The sequence below is a fragment of the Dendroctonus ponderosae genome, unplaced genomic scaffold (assembly GCF_020466585.1).
Source record: "Dendroctonus ponderosae isolate FM_Combo_2020 unplaced genomic scaffold, Dpon_F_20191213v2 Dpon_F_20191213_78, whole genome shotgun sequence".
NCBI classification, from domain to species: domain Eukaryota; kingdom Metazoa; phylum Arthropoda; class Insecta; order Coleoptera; family Curculionidae; genus Dendroctonus; species Dendroctonus ponderosae.
In genome coordinates, this window is record NW_026018995.1 from 43,512 (window position 1) to 62,190 (window position 18,679).

Below are 18,679 nucleotides of genomic sequence, written 5' to 3' on the forward strand. Positions count from 1 at the left end.
GTCATTTTCTTCAGTTTCTCCAATGAGTTGAGCTTTTTTGCGATTTGATGCTTTCATTCCAGCTTATTTCCAAATATTTTTAGCTTTCATGAAATGCAACTGGCGACTTTTCTTTTCACGTTACCAAACCAGGGGTATTTGAAATAAACGGGGCGTTTAATGAACGTTTTCAAACATCAATGCACAGAACATACCCCCTAGGGCGGATATTTTGTGCATCAATGGTTTGTCTACATTCATTTTTTTTCTGTCCTGTAAAATTAATATAAAATGAGCGGAATAACTACACGGAAACGCTTGTATGATTTAAGCTATCATTTTAGCTTTGGTAAAATACAAATTGTTTTTTCAATGAATCAAGATGCACTGAACAGGCTCTACTATGATTCACTATATTTCCGGTCAAAAAAGGGCAGGCGGGAGTGATAATTGGTGCCTAGTTGCGCGCAGTGTTGCCCGTTGCAGCTGAATAACACAGCGCTTAGTGTTTTACAGATTCTTTTTAACCTTCTGCCGAATAATTCAGCAAGGTTTTCACAGTCTAATTGTTGCAGTATTACTACATCCGTTACAGTGTTATAATTGAAATGGTAAATAACAATAATTTTCCTTTCGGTTCGAATTATTATAATTTTCAAGTTGTTGAAGAATTTCGTTGGCGTGACATGGCAACAATGACTGACTGGTTGGAGCTTCATCACGGAATTTCGCCATTTTAGATTCACTCTTTTTGTCAGCACGTTGCGACGTTAGGCTTGAATAAGATTTCTATATTTTTCGGTGAAATATTTGGTAATTGGAAGAATTCCTATTTTAAAACGTTCTGTATAGAAGGACGATTGTCTGTAGTTGATTTATATAGAACTAGTCGTTAATATATGGGGGTAAACTGATTGCTCTTTGTTCTTGTCGAGTTGGGCGTCGAATCAATTGTGCTTATTTCTAGTTAGCTTTATCAACAGTAATTTATTGTAAAATGTAATTATTGGATGGTTGTTGAAAAGCTATCGTATTTTGGATTCGATCTTCGATCTACGACCCCGTGTACGAGTTTCCTCAAGGCTGCAATATGGTAAGATCAAAAGATAATCCAACAGATTATGCTAGAAATAAAATAGGCTTTTGTTCTGCTGTGTTATTATTTCCCCAAACTGTTCAAGTTCCTTTCGAATACTAGGAAATTCCAAATTTAATTTTCTTCGCCATTTTGTTCGGTATTACGTCACAGCGCGTCATGACTCACGCCATATTAGGCGGCATGTTCAAATTACTCATTTCATTTTCTCTTTGCAGCCACGCATCGATCCGTTGCAGCTCCTCAAGTGCCTTTCGGTCCTTCTCAGCCCAGATGGAGGTATTTTATCTCGTGACGAAGTTCCTCGGCTTGTGAAGTAAGTTGACGTTTTTAAAAATCAATCTAAACATCAAAACCCATACCCATTTGTACTTAACACTAATTTCAACATTGTTTTTTCAGCTTGATGACCAAATTCTCCAAGAAACTAGTCAGCAAATGCGTCTACGTCCTGATTATGAAGAATACAGAGACCAGCTTGGTCGACATGTTTATGGCGGAGGGAGGATGGGCGCTAATCCAGAATTGGTTACAGGACGCAGTGCAGACAGGCAATTGGGACTTAGTTAAGGAAATTCTTGGTTTGTTGCTCATCACTCCAGTAGACGTTGAAAGACTTAAAATGAATTGTCTGCCAAAGGTCATCAAGAGCTTGTCCCGCAGAGAGGATTTGCCCGGTAAGTTTTAAAAGCAATATATCCGTAGATATAGTTCGAATTACTAGTGGCGACGGGGTATTTTCACTTATTATTCGTGCTACTTAGAACAATCCTCAATAAGAGTAAAGCTAGGAAATTTTTTGGAAAAGTAGTCCACGTAAATGACGTTTTTTTCACATTTTATGGTTGTGTTGGTCCGTAATACTAAGGACCCGTCATATAGACAGCTATTGGCTCGATGTTATTAATTGCAACTAATCCGAAAAAAAGTATATTATGGGACAAGAGACGAAGTTGACGCCCGAGGCGATGCCGAGATTAAGAAAATGTCCTTTTCTTATCCCCTGGTGGAAAGTTCGTACTTTCGCCACTGTTTTCGATGGCGAAAACTTCACTTTTACCCATTACAAACTTTCTTCATCCCCTGACTGTTTTGCAACATTTTCGAAACCTTATATTTTCCCCGGCTGGTTTCCACCGATGATCATGAAAAATCGTATACGCTACGCGAGACGAAAGTCGAAGGCCCGCCACTGCATGCATGTCAACTTCAAGCAGTAGCGGAACCTCGACTTTCGTCCCTTGTACCGTAGTACACTATTAATTCCTATTATAATAATATAGTGCGGTAAATTGCCGCTTAAATACTAAGCTACTCGCATTTGCGTTTCGCGTTTCGATTGATTCTGCTTGTCAATACTTATTTTTCCTGGTCTTCCGCATAATTCAATTAAGCACATTTGGCACCAAGTGCCCTTAAGAAGGCATTGCCTCATAAAATATTGTGCACATGCAACGAACACAAGAGAATAGAATTACCCGCATGGAACTGATTTATTATTTGTTGCTAAATAAAACATTTTGTAAGGATTTTCCTCACATTTCCCAACCTTGAGAGCATTTTATATTCGATCAACATTTGTTAATGTGATGTTGTTTAAATCACATATTCCATCTGTGAATGTTTAAGGACGTATTTTTTGCAGTTTCAAGAGAATGTATCTTGCGCTTTATCTGAAAAGATGGTGTTATTTAATCTAGCTGAAAATTCATAAACCCTTTTTCGCCTTGGGCTTTTTCTCAGAACTAAAAAGAAAATGACCTGTCCAATCGGTAAACCTAACATAGTATTTCTACGTTTTGATAACATTACTTAATCGATTTACTTACATATTTGATGGTTATATAAGCTTATTGAGTGTTTTAATTAATTAATTTATTTATTACTAATTTTATTATTTTCGTAATTTCATAACATGTTCAGGCTGAAGTATATGAATTTTGAACGAAGTCCTTGATTTTGAAGCTTAAAGTTAAAAATTGTTGATTTAAATTGATTTACTTGTTTAATCTACAGTTTTCGAGTTTAGTTGGCAAAGATTTAATACATTTAAAGCTGTTCTGTGATTTTATTCACATCGCAACAGTAAATTTGTTTGATTAATTCATTAGCAAGTTAGTTCTAAATAGTGAACAATTAGTCAATTTTGTACGTATATTCTCGGTCTTCGTTTCGCCATGGGGTCATCGGTAGAAAATAAATACACTTTCATTGTTCCTGAAACTCGGACATTGAACTAGTCATATAATGAAAAATAGACTTATTGGTGGAAATTCGGACAAATTAATGTCTGCGTATCAACTTTTGTTCATCATTTTTATTGAATATTATTTCTTAGTTGTTTGATGTTTAATCCATCAAAAATTTGCAAATCTTGAACGCAAAACGAGAACTCTAGATGTCAGTTCTTCGAAACTTGAATTGAACAACCACCAACTGACAATGAGCGTGAACATATTTTTAGTGCAATAAGGCATCTTTTTCGGGCAAATACGCATTTTCTATCACATATATGTTAGCTTTATCTTTTTTTATGTTTAGTTAATATTTATTAGTTTTATATATGAGATAAATGCGCAAACACAATAACAAACTAAATACTTATTGTTGAATGGACTGTTTTTTCACATCTTATATTCCAAAAAAAGTTTTTTCACTCATGCTTTCGAAATACTCGAACTTTTAGATTTACATTAAAATATTCATAAGATAGAACTAGTTTAAATCTTCCTATACTACTTAATATTGGCAGTTCATATTTATCTTCACACGGGGCATTTCGTTTGCAACGGCAAGCAAGTGGAAAAAACGCCCTTAACTAAATCGTACAATCGACTTTTTCTTTTCTTTGCCCTAAGGCTAGATAAGATAAACTCAGCATCAGAATCTGAAAATTGAACATCGATTGGTTTGTTTCAGAAGTCGCCAACATCTCCAATCAGATAGTTCAGAATTGGTTGACGATAGTCAAGGGGTGCTCTGGGATGACAACATCGAACGGTCCTATTCGAGTTTCCCCTGCTCACTCCGACAATCGGGTTCCTGCCCAGAATGGAGAAGAATTCAACAAAAAGCCCGATGTTGCCGTTGATGCCCCTGAACCTGCCGTGTCTGTTCCAGTGGAAGAACGCAACGGCGAAGTGAACAAAACAAGTCTAGAAAATGTTGAGCCTATTGGGACAACTACTTTTTATAAAATGTCGATGAAAGATGGGAAGCAGGTTATTAAAAAAGTTACTCCTGAGGACAGTAAGAATGTAAGCGAGGATGACGAGTCGATCAAAAGCGACGACAATAAAATCAAACCAGTGGAGAAAGATGCGAAGTCCAGTGATAAAGAAAAGTCGTCTAGGTCGGCGTCGTCGTCCTCGAAAAGCAAATCGAGTTCTAGTAGTAGGGACAAAGATAGGGATAAGAAAGGTTCGAGTAAATCAAGCAGCAGTAGCAAAAGCAAATCAAGTAGTAGCAGCAGTCGAGATAAAGACCGAAAAGATAGAGATAAAGACCGCGACCGCAAAGATCGAAGCAAGAATAGCAGGTCCTCTTCTAGGTCCAACTCTAAAAGCAGCAGTAGTAAGGACAAAAAAGATTCCATAGAGAAGTCCAAGGAACCGAAGGAGGTTAAAGAAAATCAGGCCGATAAGGATAAGGATACTTTGGATAAAGTCAAGCCTCAAACGTTGGATAAACTGGGCAGGATTCCGAAGAAGTCCAACGGTTCTGATGAAAAGCAGAAGGAGAACAAGACCAGTGAGGAATCCGACAAAAAGAAGCCATCGTTCTCAATTCTTAACAGGAAGGGAACTGGCGAGGAGAGGTCCAAAACCGTGAAAGTCTTCAACGCAAAAATGCGCTCCACTGGATTGGAGGAAGAGGTCAAACCACCGCCGCCCAGATCCGCTAACAAGAAGCCCAACCCCTCAGTTCAGTTGCCGACAATTCCTCCTAAGAGACCTTCGCCGCCACGAGAATTTAGCAGCAGCGTGCCTCCGGAGAAGAAGCTGAGGATCGAGAAGGTCGATATTCCCGACCGACCTGGCGCTATCAAGCTAATACCACCCAAACCCAAACGTAAGTTCAATTCCTTACAAAGCTTAACAAATATGTTGTTTTTCAGGGTCAGGAAGCTGCAATTTGGAAGAGTTCTGTACGTTTTTCTACTGAAACTGTGTGTGTGTTAACTTTTTTTTCAGTCCCTGTAGATCTACAGATCCTGCCAATTCATAGTTGAGATTCTTATGTCTCTTGGATTGTGTGCGATTTTTTTCTGTGCGAGTTTTAAGACTTTCGCGTATAGTGCGTTTTTTCGAATTCACGAACTTTTGGGCCCTTGGTAAGTGTTTTAAAGCATTCTGGCTTTGTACCAGATATTTCCAATTAATCAGCTTATTTAGAGATGTTAGGTCATCGGATGGACCTTCTAGGGCGCGGGGTTTGCAACTACGACGGCGAACAGTAAGTTCAATCACGCTTTCGTTTTTTAATTTCCAATTCTAAGTGTGTAAAGTGCATTTGACTGGATTATCCAGTCAGTAGGAATGTGACTGCTTTGGGGAAAAGTGCAACGTTGTGAGAAGGGTGGAAAGTGGATAAAAAACTGGGGTTTTTTAAGATTCGTCTTTGTCATCTAGTGTTTGTAAATAGGCGCAATTAGCCTTTGAGTCGTGGAGCGAAGCTAATTTACAGCGAAACTAATACTGGAATTTCTTGTTGGCAATTAGCGTAAAATGGAGACAGTCGATCGCTTTACGAATTAGTATATTTTGATGTAGAACCAATCTGGTTTAAAACCTGGGTTATTGTCCCAGATTCAAAAAATATTATTTGCCATTACAAATGCTCTGTTGCTGCCCATCCTATTGCTTTGAAATCAACATAAAATTTCTAGTTTATTATTCAATATTAAGAAGACTGCTAAAACAGCTAGAAACACAGCAACACAGAAAATTTTCAATCATGGACAGTTTTAATAGAATTTTTGGTGTTAAATCGCAAATGTTCGTCATTTGCCCGTGTGTAAAGCCAGAGACAAGAATCGTTACACAAAGTAAACGCGTCGCAATTGCCAAGCTTTCTCGGATCGCTGCTTATATAAACATCCACATTTGGGTCATTTCTTTTGAAAAAATTCGTCATTCATCAATCAATAACGCACTCTCCAAAGCTGCAAGGTTCTGCTACTCTTTAGCGACATTCATGCGAAACACCACGATCCTGAAGTTTTTTTTTTAGAAAAAGGCCCATGAAATGAACTGCTGATTGTGGGTTATTAAATAAATACGCTTTTATAAAGTGGAGTTTTATTTTCCAATATATAGTACGTAGTAGTTGATGGAACTGGCTATTCATTAATTAGCTTAGTAAATTAATATACTAAGTAATTGGGTTGAGGAACAATACGCGAACGATCAGTGATGCATTTTGACACAAGACCCAATCGATTGTGCTTGGTGATTTGAGCGTTTGCGAACCCGATAACGTTCATTACTAACCAGCAACAAACGAGCCCTTCTTGGAACTGCCTGGCATAGAAAATTTAATCGCCTGTTCGTTGCTGCAACATTCAACGTCATTACAGCCTTGTTCATATGCACAAAGTGTTTCCTAAAATATCTGCTATACGTACTATTTGGGAAATTTAACTGCCTCTTTATACCGACTAATAAGGTGGTTCGTACCTGAGATATTAATAAAATAAGAGCTCAGTAATTATTTAACTAGGTTTTTGAGTTTCAGAAGTCGTCTTTAGGTAGTTGTTTATTTATGGCAGCACTCAAATGCCTCGCAGCTCCATGTACCAAGAGACTTCGTCCCTGGACCGGTCGACTAACTTTTCAGCTCTTCTCCGGTGATATTGACGGAATTCTGGTATTCGACATTATTTTACTTAAAAACTTAAACGTAAAAACAAAATTGCGACGTATTTTCCTTCGTATCAAGGGTGTGGTGCAATTGCAAAATGTTTTTATTTAGAAAATGGAAACTAATCTTTTTTTTAACAATTAATCAGGTGCATCTGTATAGACGAAATTCACTATTAATGCAGGTTTGCATGATCATTACAACGGTATGAAACCATTTTAATAGGGAGTTTTTTTTTACTTGAACACAAGTTGGCATACGAAATGGGTGAAACATATACACATGCACTAATAACCATTAAGATAAAAATGGCAGTGGAAAGCGTACAGATTATATTATTAGCGGAGGGCGTTATGCATTGTAATTGTTATAGATGTATCTCCCAAAGATAATATATGAAATAAAATCCCAAACTGCCACATAAATGGTTTTATTCGCAAATTTATGTGTGGAATTCGCCGTAGAAGTGTTCAAAAAAGTTTGTCGGGTATACAGTGGATTTTCACAATTTTTTGCCAAAGTTGCCGTTAGTAATTAGTTTATTACTCTGGTGATTTGACGCCCCATAAAAAACGAACAAAAGAAGCTCACATTCATTCGAAAGAAAGCTATATCCAGATGCAAAGTCTCATCATTAATGTATTCTTCTAAATCCCATTGCGGTCGACAAAATATTACACAGCAGTCTGTAATTAGCATGCTCGACTATAGTTGATTTTCCCCATCATTCATTAAATACTAAGTATTCGAGTTACTAAAAGGCATGATATTTACAGGCTGTTGTTTAAGAATTTTTGGGCACGAAATTTATTATGTAATTGAAAGTAGCTAATTACCGTAAAACTACTAAAACTAAAGAACAATTTCATAAGCGTGTTGTTTGAAATTGCCCAGTTTTTTGGGCATTCAGGCCATCATGGAAGAAAGAAAGACATTCTTTGCCACCACGGTCTAAATGTTCGAATAGTTTATTTTTTTCATACTTTTCTCATATACACGGTGTAAATAAAAAGTTTGACACTTCACACATTCTTAAAGTTCGCTTAGTGCATTCCTCTTTTTCGAATCAGTGCATTTAAAGTGTGAATTCGGACTTTTCGCGCAACTGCACATAAACAATAACATAACTTACCAACTCTGTATTTACCGTTACCGTGCTATGATGAGTTGTGTTGAGCACTTTGAAAAACCCTGTACATTTTTAGGGAAACATTACTTGCGTCCTTTTATCTAGGAACTGGCTGAACTGATTAGAACATTAATTGATTATTTTTTTCATTGAATTCATTGCTAAGCTATTCCTGATTCTATTTGACAATTGCTTAATTTATAGTGCTTTTTAAGACTAGCAGACTTTGTTGATTTCATTGAAGATGTTTTATAAAAGCGAGAAGTATTTACGATCCCTTATACCTGCCTAAATTTTAGAGAACTGAACATTTATGGAAAAAGCAATAAAAATACGTAGATAAGCACTTGCCGGTTTCTTGGATCATATTAGAGGATTTTCAGTTTGTCAAAAATTTTTACAACTTTTGTTTGTAAATACAGAAATTTCAGCACTAAAAAGTTTTGTTTCGGCTTCTTTCAAGCTCCATTGCATGAAGCTGAAAAGTTTTTCGGGCTTTCAGGCCAACGTGGAAAAATAGTTTATTCCTGACGTTTCGCAAGCAGGAGGAGCCTCCATCTTCAGAGGTCGTTGATGTGTCGATCAAACCATCTTTGAAGATGCAAGCAACTCGTGCTTGCAAAGCTTCGGGAAGAAATTATTTTCCGCGACGGTCTAAACGTTCGGAAAACTCATCAGTTTTGGTTTCAAAACTGTTAAGTACACAAATTTGTTCAAAGTAAATGCTGTTGTTTAAACCTGAAAATCTACTATCAATATAGATGAGTTTTTGGCAATTTGATTCAAAATTGCCGGACTATTTATTTGAAAATAAGATTTGATTTCCTGAGGATTTCGCTTTTTTCGAGTTCACCCTGTATAAGAGAAGCAATAATTTTCTCAATCTTAGCCGGAATCGATCTGCATTTCCACCAATCTACTTTGTTTATAACAAGCAATTGTTTCCTCACTATTATTTACATTTAACGGCCATCCAGTGCTTCTTCACCCTGTATTTTGTGTTCCAAATATTCCGTGTCTTGTATGGGAATTGTCCGGTTTTATAAATGAAAAATTATTTTTCTGCACAGTTAAACGACGAATAAATATTCATATGGTTGTTTTTGTAAATTCGAGAAAAGTGGTCCCAAGAGACCAGAAAAACACTTAAAACCGCCTAAAAATCAATTTTAAGTCCTAAAAGATCCCCTTGTTGAAAAAAGAAACAAAGATATTTTAGTTTTCAGGTTTTATTTAGTATTTTTGTTTTAATTTATTCACTACTTTTATTCATTGCTACACTCGTTTACTCAAATATAAATTGGATTTTGTTTAATGCTGAGCAACTAATATTTGTAATAATAATCCTAAAGGAATGTTCTTAGTGTGTATAGTAGAATTGCTTAAAGCCGATCTGTTCCATGTTGGTTTCGTCACCGGAAGCTGTTTTTGCGGATTGGAGCTCGGACTACAGATGACTGTCCCAGGAGAGTTTTTCCACTTGCGTTTACTATTTGGGTTTTCGTGACTTCCCAGCATGTTTGGCCAGAGCGTTGAAATGATGATTAAAAATAGTCACAAACTAATGAAAGATTTTCCGCTCATTACTTTTTCTTCTTCACTCCAGAGTAAATTTTTTTGAAAATCGAATGGGTTTAAGGGGACTGATTTTTACTGTTTTTGTTTGCAACAGGAAATTTATTGCAGCCAAATATGCCCTAACTAATTGTTTTGGCCCGAAAATCAAAGAAAGAGTCTAATTTACATGGACTTGTTAGGCCACTAATGCTTGGAGAATCTGCAACAGCTTTTAAATCGGTGGAATATAATGACCCAAAGTTGCGGTTTCTTGCCCGGTCTACACCATGCTTGGTTGCACCATACTGAAATCACAAACTATTTGAGTTTTTTGGTCTCCCCCGCATGCACATGGAAATTGTATTTTGATCTCTGACTATAACTAGCTGAAAGTGCAGTTTTTGCATTGCAACCAACAATATCTATACAAAACTCTTTAAGCTAATAGCCAATTTTCTTCCAGGAATTTATTCTAGTAAACTAATGGAAAAGTTTTTGTTTTCAGCATTCAAAACGTACAGAACTCAACCAAATCGCACTTGATTATTTCCCATTTTTCAATTGCCATAATCACAAACTAATTTTTGATGTTTTTACAGCCGCTATTCTACAAGAGAGCGACATGTTTATGGACGCATTGACAGCTTCCGCCCCGAAGAAGGACGCAAAGAAGCGGAAACGAAGAGTCAGTGTATCCAAAGAAACCGTTCCCTCATCTCCATCAGCGTCGCCTGCACAGGGAGATGGACAAGCGGCAGATTCTGCAACCCCAACAAGTCCGCCCATAGGACTGAAGAACTTGGCCCCCATCAATTTTTATCAGGATACTTTGTCGAAAGAACCGGTGGCAGCAGAAGAAACGGCTGAAGCAACAGAGAGTGATAGTGTGGAAGCTGGCGCTGAGCCGTCGGAACCTAAAGAAACTCCATCAAGTCCACCCAACGGCACCGAATCGGAAGCTATGGAAGTTGATGAAGCACCAAACGCTCCACGACCAACAAAGCAGGAAGGTGGTCTTAAGGGGGTGTTGCTATTCGCGAAAAAGAAAGGCCCGAAGCGGTCGATTAAGTGGAAGGCCGAAGATGATTTGGTGGAAGTTCGGTACTTCGAGCTGGACGAAAATGAGCGAGTGAATGTAACAAAGACCTTTATGGACATGGCCAAAATGGAAATGACTAGTGAAAGGGAGGCGTTGATCATGTCCCGGAAGCTCCCGAACGAAGACACGATGGAACCTCAGACCATGTGGCGTATGCTGTTTATGTGCGACCAGCCCGAATCACTTGCGATTCCCGGATCGAAGAGCTTGGAAAAAGATATTCAGTTTGCTAGGGAGAAAACAGTCCTTGCTGCGCTCTATTTCGACAAACGGCGAATCCCCGACAGTGCCGAAGAACCCATTCCGGAGATCCATCAAATGAGCGATCCAGTGAGCATTCCCTTGGAGGATCCAGAATGTCAGGAAATCGATCTAAGGAACACGCCATGGCCGGAACCCAAAGGACTCTCGCCTCAAATGGAACCCCAAATTGTGCCCCCGATATTCCAAAATATGCCTTTCAACCCCAACTTCAACACCATGGGCAACATACCACCTGGGGCTCCTTTCATGGGAGTACCACCAAGGTTCCAAGGCCCGCCCGGACCGATGGGCCCCGTTCCTGGCAACTTTGTGCCCCCCAACATGATGCACAACAACATGATGGTACCCCCGATGAACCAGCCGGACATGATGAACTCCATTCCCCCTGGTGCGATGAATCAGGGTTTGTTTGGACCTGGTGGAATGATGAAACCTGGACCTGATGGTTTTATTGGACATGGAAACGCGATGCCTTCATTCAACGGCCCTCAAGGCCCGATGTTTGGCCCCAATAACTTCAATCGAGGCCGAGGAGGCTTTCGGCGCGGCGGCAGCAATAATGGGGGTTGGGTTCAGTTAAATGGGCCCCGGGCGTGGAAGAGGGGAAGTTCCGGAAGCTCCAGAGGTGGCGGAAGACTATGCAAAAATATTCAGAATCACGGCTATTGCAGGAACGGGGACAGTTGCCCGTTTGTGCATTAGGGTTGTAATGAGGAGCCGTAACTGTGATATTAGTGCAATAGCGTTGAAATGCTTTAAGTTCTGTCGGGGTGCATGATGAAGAAGTTTCATTCTATCGGCAACTGTGATATTAATTTAGGGGGTTTGAGCCACGGCTGTCTGGAACATTTATACGGGATTTTTTCGAAGAAGTGCGCCAGTGTCTATTTTCGGAAAAATCCTATTTCTGAGTGTTATGAGGAATTGTGTGTATATACGAAGTAATTTATATTTACGACTCAATAACTGCAATACCTGGTTATTGCGCGATTGACCACTCAACAACTACTTTCGGGTTTGCAGTATAATTTCGTTTCTGTTATCACTAGTTTTTGTAAATTATTTAATTTAATAATCAGTATTGCGAATTTTTATTTGGGTTTTATTTTTATTCCCTTAGAAGTTATTATCCCTTTAAATGGCGCTGCCTTTTGGGCAATTTTTCAATTTATTAGAAGTTGGAGCTAATGAAAAAATCTCGGTTTTTTACTGCACGCCCATGGCTGCAACTTGTACACTTAGCAACGTCGCTGCGATCTGCATTTTGTCAAAAGGCAATTAATGTCATTGTCACTTGGGCTTAGAACGTAAATAGTGCGAATTATATTCTTATCTTAATTTTGCTCATTAACTGGTTCAATCGAGCGCAATTACGCGAGTGCTAAGTTTGTTACCTCGCCATCCAGATTCGCTGTTCAGTGTTGTTGCGTGCGATCCAGCCAATTCAACTTACGTGTGGAGAAACATGTCGACTGTACTTTGGTACTTCGGTGAGAGAACTTTTTCCTTTTAAGCCCCTTTTGCGTGGAACGCAGTCATTGTAGACTAGTTACTTGCGAACTTAGCCAAAAATGCAGCGGTGGTTTTTCCTGGAAGACCCCGAAAACGCAGCCATCCGATCGGGAAAGGGAGATGCAGAAAGTAGCTCTGGATCGGTTACATCCTTCCAATACACCCCTCGACATTGGTTGTTCCGAGTGAGGGTGCCCCAGTTGAAGAAAGATGAATCAGTATGCGTGGTGGGCGATCTCAAAGAGTTGGGCGCTTGGGTGCCCGAGAAGTGTGTGGCTTTGCAGCAGGAAGACGACACAGACATCTGGTCTGCTGTAGTAGAAATTCCGGATAAACGGAAGATTGAGTATCGATACTGCGTGTGTGTTATCATCGAAAGCGGCATTCAGGTCATAGTCAGAAGCTGGGAAACCAATGTGAAGCCTAGAGGAATAGATTATTCGGAAAAATCTCCAACAATGGAAGATGAGGTTCAGACGTACGGATTTTACGCAAACAGCGAGCGTTTTGATAGGGGCTGGCTCAGTAAGGAGACAGTGGTTCAGCTGAAGCTGGGCAGCGATCCTCTGACTATTTGGAGGCCAAAGTACGCGGGTCGGCAGGTTTTTATTAAAGTGACGCCGATTAACTTAAAAAGGCATGCCTCAAACCTGCCGATATCGATGTCGGATGCTTTGGATGAGTCGCTGAGCGACACCCAGGATGGTGTGGAGAATGCCAAATTTTCCTTCACTGAGGTGGCCGCTCTGCTTGATGATGACCCAAGTTTCAAGCCGCAAGGCCAGTTTGGCACCGCCATAAAAAAGGATGATATGCTAACTTTCCAGAGCACCGTAGTGTTTCCTCAAAACACCGCCTATTTATTCGATTTCTATATTTATTCCTCTAGAGCAGACGAAAGTGAGCCTCCTTACCATGCGGGATTTAGCTACTTGTTGCCTACGGCTTTACAGTCCTCAGAAGGCAACATAATTTTGCCAGTTACCAGTACAAAGCACAGGCCTTTGGGAGAATTGCGCGTTGATTATCTAGTGATTGGGGCGATGCCCAATTATAAATGCGACTTGAGTATTTCCTATGCCCGTCATTGGAAGAAGACCAGAGCAGGCCTAGATGTCGGGCATAGAGGGTCAGGATCCAGCTTTAAAAACAAAGTTCAAAATTGCGCGGAAGTACGGGAAAATACTATAGCTTCCTTAAAAAATGCCATTGATCATGGGGCAGATTTTGTCGAATTTGATGTTCAACTGAGTAAAGATTTAGTGCCTATAATCTACCACGATTTTCATGTGTGCATTTCCATGAAAAAGAAGCGGGATATTGAAGATCAGGATATGCTGGAGATTCCACTAAAGGAGCTCACTTTGGAGCAGCTCAGATTGCTCAAGGTACTGCTCTCATGGAGTTTGAAGTGAATTTTTCAAAATGGCATTTTCAGGTTTACCACTTAACAGAGGGCAAGTCAAAGAACCAGAGGTTCTTTGACGAAGACTTGGAGGACCATCAGCCATTCCCCACTCTGCAGCATGTTCTGGATACCTTGAATCCCCATGTAGGGTTTAATATTGAAATCAAGTGGACGATGAAGTTGGCGGATGGCTCTTACGAGCTGTACCATCCAACCGATTTAAATTTGTACTTGGATACAATTCTGGAAGTGGCGATGAAGTGAGTATTCATTGTAGTATTTTAGGGTTTTCTGGGCTCTGATGTAGACTTTGCTTAGTTGCCTAGAGTTATTGCGGTAGAGCGCAGCTAATTATTTTCCTTCGCTCTGCACGATCTTTGAGATATGAGAACATTGTGTTGTTTCTTCTCAGGCATGGTGGAGAGAGGAGAATAATTTTTTCGTGTTTCAATCCCGATATCTGCCAAGTAATTCGTTTAAAACAAAATAAATATCCAGTAATGTTTTTAACAATTGGAGAGAGCGAGATTTACCCGAGATATGCAGATCCGAGATGCTGGTCGATAAAGGCGGCCAGCCAGTATGCCACCATGATTGAGATTTTAGGTATCAATGTTCATACTGAAGATTTGTTGAGGCATCCTTCACTGGTAGGTTTTATTTTGCTTAATCATCAATTGGTTTTTCGAAAAAAACGATTTTGTATTTTTATATGACTTAACGAAGGGTGCTTCATGATGCTTGGAGATTAAACCGATTTGTTTTGTTACGCGGATGTTCTAGTTAGAGTAACAGGATGCTCGGCCTATTAGATTATCTCTGTGCATCGTGTGCAGTGTTTTGAATGTTGTTCCCAATAAGCTCAATTGTTTTAAGGAAATTTTCATTTTTGTCATGATCATTGGTTCACTCAAAAGTGAACAGTTTAGTTTTGCTGTTTTTGTTGCGATCTTGATGGTCACTAAACAACTGCTCTCCTCAAGAAATTTTACTTGCAACTTGAGGCTAAGTGGATGATGTGTTGAGGGAATGCTTGTTTTGCTCTGGATTGATTATTCGTTAGTAATTAGTTGGGGTTTAATGCAGTATTTGTCTGAATCTTCGCATTTACATCCATCCTTCTCCATCGCTTCTGCAGGGTGTTCACTTGGGCTGTGTGTGTAGAGATATATACAGTATGTTTTCTTAAGTTGTAGCCACATAGAAAACTTTTTTATTGTTGCACCCTTCGATGCAATAGTACCAATACAATAGTTGCAGATTTTTTACCAAAAAATCGGGCCTGATAGCATGAGGAACGAGACAGTTTCTTCTCAATCTGCGACTTTTTGATGATATCAATTGCAACATTGTTTTTTGTGCTACTTTCCCAATTTTAATGAATTCCATCAATTCCCATTTATTGCTATCTTGCCCCTCAATCCGCCTATAAAGACCTCAATATTAAAAAACACCCTGTATATATTTGTCATGTTATCTTCGATTTTCGTCTTGAGCAATCACACAATTTCAACCATCCTTTGGTGCTATTTCATCGGGCAAAACCAATCAACCCCCAAAAACTTGTTTTCAGTTTGAAAGGCTCGCCGTAAACTCTCTACAAATTGGAATGTTTTAAATTGGTTCCACTGTTTAGGTTCAGCTGGCCAAAGAGCTGAATTTGGTGATTTTCTGCTGGGGCGATGAAAACGCCGATCCTGCCACCATCAAGTTCCTGAAAGAACTCGGTCTTCACGGTGTGATTTACGACAAAATTCACGAATACTCAAGCAAGGAGGTGAAGGAGAGTGTCTTCCTGTTGGAGGCCAAGGGATCGCAAAAAGAACTCATTCAGGTAAATTGTTGGGTTTTAGTTTATTAGGGAAATTTGTCGAAAGCAATTAACCTCAAGGCAATTCAGTTAATTGGCAATGGTTTATGGTTATTGATTAACTTTTTTACGACACCGCAGTGATATTGTGCCAATTAATACTTGCGTGGTAATAAATAACAATGTTGTTGTCGGATGATCACAGCCAAATACAACCTAAATGAATTCGGTATCACTGAGTTTATTGTGGCATTATTTATCAGCTAATTAAAGAAATATTGACCTTTGGAGTATGTGACTTCATTTATCATCACTTTTCAGTTAACGATTTTCATTTAAAATTAGACAGGGTGTTTCGCATTTCTTTCAATAGCCGATTTTCTTATCTTCTAGGGTTGCCAACGCGTGCAACTTTAAACTTTTGCTTCTTTTCAATAATTTCCAGTTAAGTATAACTGCTATCTATGGGTCTTAATAAGGCATGTCGCTTTAACCGTCCATCTTCACAATGTGCCACGCAATGCATGAGTTTAAACTTGCAAGCTTTGCATGGTAAAACATGATTAGTCGTTCAATTTCATTGTATGGGCAAGACGAATGGAAACATGTTTTGCAGGCTAGCAAAAGACGTTCTTGCTTGCTGTTTTTATAGCAAATTTAACAGTGATTAACTGAGCCAATTTTTTGCATTCAGCTTGTAGCTGCACATGCAGAAAACGAATTAGCACCCACAATGTCTCATCCTACTCAGCCTCGCATTGAAGGGGCAAGTGATTTGGATAAGATCCGATTGACGCTTCCTGATGGAATATCCACAGCCACTTCCCTGGCAAGCCTGGAGAGTTCAACTTCCGATTACAATAAGCCTGCCAAAGTCTAGATCTTGTTCAAATTGTTACCAATAAAAAAAGCGCGGCTTGTGGCAAATAGAATGTTTTAAATCGCGTGTACGACATAGTTTATAAGCTGCTGTTTTTTTGTTGCTCTTGAGCCAGTTTCAATTGTTATTGAAATAAAGTCACCTACAGCTTTTGAAGTGATTATTTCAATCCTGTCCTGATCCCAGTCGCAAATACGGGACAAGGAACCTACAGCGGTTTCGTTTAATGCGCTTCTTATTGCATAAAGTGAAACGGAGCGCATAGTTTCGGTTTGAAAATTAAAATAAATCACGTGGATTTATCGAAACCGGGTAAACCGTGTTTAATTGCGCGCTACCAGTTCGGACATGCTGTTATTCAGTGGCGCAAGCATGCATTGGGTTTATGAATTATTGTCGTGTTCAGCTAAAAGGAATGGGATTTTTCGCTAATGTAAATAAAAATTGTTTATCGGCATTATCATATTTGCACTCAAATGTTTGCATTGTTCTCAAATACCAGAAATTGTATATTTAGCGTTTCGGTTTTAAAGCGACGTCATGGCGTTTAATTAATTGAAATGACCTCATTCAGCACAAATACGGCTTCGATCAACAACAAATTATTGCTTGCAATGTGTGGAAATACCGGATTTTAAGTTTGACTTTTTATGAGACAACCAAAGCGTTTTCAAAAATTTATGTTCTACAGAAAAAAATGCGTTATTGAATGCCCCATTCAGGAGTGAAATTTTCAGCTTTCCAGGTCAAATGATTAGTGTTTTATGCGCCGAGAACTTAGCGCGATTCTACCAAGGAAGCGAAATCTTCCACTCGTTAATGAATAAAAATCATTCATAATTTAGTGCTAAGCTAAATAGTATGTGTTGGTCCAAGAATGGTCCAAATCTTTTTGAGTTCTGTAATTCACTTAACGAATGAGACTTTTATCAAGGTTTTAACCGCGTCCAGAGCAGCTAGAAACTAACACCAGAAAGCTCTTACAACTGGTTTTTTTGCGAGTTAATTATAAATAATTCTTGCTGAATGTTCTGCGAGGAAAATTACTATATTTGATGCTCTCCGTATTTTAATCAATAAGTGAAGCAAGTAGAAACTGATCAAACCCGAGTTTGGAAAGTTTCTTTGAATTATTATGGACGTGCTCATTGTTTTCGTGCCTTATAATGGAAACCGTCTTGTTCTCAATAAAAGTAGTTTCATTAACGCAAAAATGCGGTCATTGAGCAAACTCACGTGCGAGCATTTTCCTAATTTCTTCGCTGAAACATCTCGGACAAAAGTGAGAAAATTCAAGCAGTTTTGTGCGTGTTGCGTGCCCATATGCAAGATGCATCTTTAATTAGCCATAAATAGGGTATTTAATAAATATCAGCGCGGAAATTTTGCATTTTTCTATCGCACGTCCAGCCAAGAACGTAGAATGTGGATTAAGCAACTCAGTGTTTTTGTTAGTGTGTGTGTGATCAGTGGATATTGCGATTCCAATGGATTAAATGTCGTGCAACGTGTTATTAGTGAGTGTTTGCAAAGCAACGAAAGGTAAGAGCGAATCGCTCGCCATTTCGTCCAGAAGGATTCGAAAGTTTCAGTTTTTCAGTTATTCCTGCATGTCGGAGAAAGCGGCTGGAGCAGTGGAAAGAGCAATGGACTGGAACGTCTCCATTCTAGATGGACTCAGTTTGGCCCGAAACAATGAAACGATCAACCGACGACAAGCAAGGTTATTAGGTATATTACTCAATTAAAACCTAGATATTCAGTTTTGGGTTGCAACCGAATGTCGGCAACGTTTCGCCACAAATGTGCGACTAACCACTCTCAATTACCTGGCCTGATTGGTGCGTTACAGGGTTCGATCGTCTCAGTCAGGCAGTCCAGAACTTTTTCCAGACGCATGTGATTGCTCTGGAATTGGGCGGGGCCCGAACATTGGGCAAAGATTCGGGCGATATGAGCAGTCTGGGTGGTGGCAGCGGATTGGACATGAAATCTATGAAAAAGGAGAAAAAGTACATGAGTTATGCTTTTATGGTGCTGCTAGGTGAGTGAGGCATTTTCCTAACTTTCTATTCTAAAGCCC

General features: G+C 39.3%; 3 protein-coding genes across 7 annotated transcripts; all 3 read left to right on the plus strand.

Moving 5' to 3' along the window:
- Positions 1-696: 696 nt before the first annotated feature.
- Positions 697-12,078, plus strand: LOC109538547 (serine/threonine-protein phosphatase 1 regulatory subunit 10). Of its 4 annotated transcripts, none has more exons than XM_019905809.2 (5): positions 697-1,072; positions 1,294-1,391; positions 1,478-1,752; positions 3,995-5,146; positions 10,223-12,078. In XM_019905809.2, the coding sequence occupies exons 1-5, from the start codon at positions 1,070-1,072 to the stop codon at positions 11,686-11,688; spliced, it is 2,994 nt and encodes a 997-aa protein (XP_019761368.2). In that variant the 5' UTR covers positions 697-1,069; the 3' UTR covers positions 11,689-12,078. The 4 variants fall into 4 exon arrangements, with proteins under 4 accessions (XP_019761368.2, XP_019761369.2, XP_019761370.2 ...); XM_019905810.2 differs by having other exon boundaries at positions 3,998-5,146; XM_019905811.2 differs by lacking the exons at positions 697-1,072; positions 1,294-1,391 and having other exon boundaries at positions 1,565-1,656; positions 1,716-1,752.
- Positions 12,079-12,270: 192 nt separating this feature from the next.
- On the plus strand, positions 12,271-16,752 carry LOC109538548 (glycerophosphocholine phosphodiesterase GPCPD1). 2 transcript variants are annotated; one of them, XM_019905813.2, is made up of 6 exons: positions 12,271-13,886; positions 13,937-14,166; positions 14,319-14,556; positions 15,543-15,740; positions 16,110-16,160; positions 16,411-16,752. In XM_019905813.2, exons 1-5 carry the CDS (start codon positions 12,558-12,560, stop codon positions 16,131-16,133), a joined length of 2,019 nt encoding a protein of 672 aa, XP_019761372.1. In that variant the 5' UTR covers positions 12,271-12,557; the 3' UTR covers positions 16,134-16,160; positions 16,411-16,752. The 2 variants fall into 2 exon arrangements, with proteins under 2 accessions (XP_019761372.1, XP_019761371.1); XM_019905812.2 differs by lacking the exon at positions 16,110-16,160.
- Positions 16,753-17,480: 728 nt separating this feature from the next.
- On the plus strand, positions 17,481-18,660 carry LOC109538560. Its single transcript, XM_048668808.1, has 3 exons — positions 17,481-18,138; positions 18,197-18,327; positions 18,449-18,660. The coding sequence occupies exons 1-3, from the start codon at positions 18,020-18,022 to the stop codon at positions 18,646-18,648; spliced, it is 450 nt and encodes a 149-aa protein (XP_048524765.1). The 5' UTR covers positions 17,481-18,019; the 3' UTR covers positions 18,649-18,660.
- Positions 18,661-18,679: the final 19 nt, after the last annotated feature.

What these genes read in the sequence shown, in the direction of transcription:
- LOC109538548 (XM_019905812.2), top strand. Translation starts at nt 12,558, where the DNA reads ATGCAGCGGTGGTTTTTCCTGGAAGACCCCGAAAACGCAGCCATCCGA. An exon ending in AGCAGCTCAGATTGCTCAAG is followed by an intron (nt 13,887 to 13,936) that starts GTACTGCTCTCA and finishes TGGCATTTTCAG; the next exon opens with GTTTACCACTTAACAGAGGG. An exon ending in ATTCTGGAAGTGGCGATGAA is followed by an intron (nt 14,167 to 14,318) that starts GTGAGTATTCAT and finishes GTTTCTTCTCAG; the next exon opens with GCATGGTGGAGAGAGGAGAA.
- LOC109538560 (XM_048668808.1), top strand. Translation starts at nt 18,020, where the DNA reads ATGTGGATTAAGCAACTCAGTGTTTTTGTTAGTGTGTGTGTGATCAGT. An exon ending in TGTTTGCAAAGCAACGAAAG is followed by an intron (nt 18,139 to 18,196) that starts GTAAGAGCGAAT and finishes TCAGTTTTTCAG; the next exon opens with TTATTCCTGCATGTCGGAGA. An exon ending in ACGACAAGCAAGGTTATTAG is followed by an intron (nt 18,328 to 18,448) that starts GTATATTACTCA and finishes GGTGCGTTACAG; the next exon opens with GGTTCGATCGTCTCAGTCAG.
- LOC109538547 (XM_019905809.2), top strand. An exon ending in GAAGTTCCTCGGCTTGTGAA is followed by an intron (nt 1,392 to 1,477) that starts GTAAGTTGACGT and finishes TTGTTTTTTCAG; the next exon opens with CTTGATGACCAAATTCTCCA. An exon ending in CCGCAGAGAGGATTTGCCCG is followed by an intron (nt 1,753 to 3,994) that starts GTAAGTTTTAAA and finishes GGTTTGTTTCAG; the next exon opens with AAGTCGCCAACATCTCCAAT.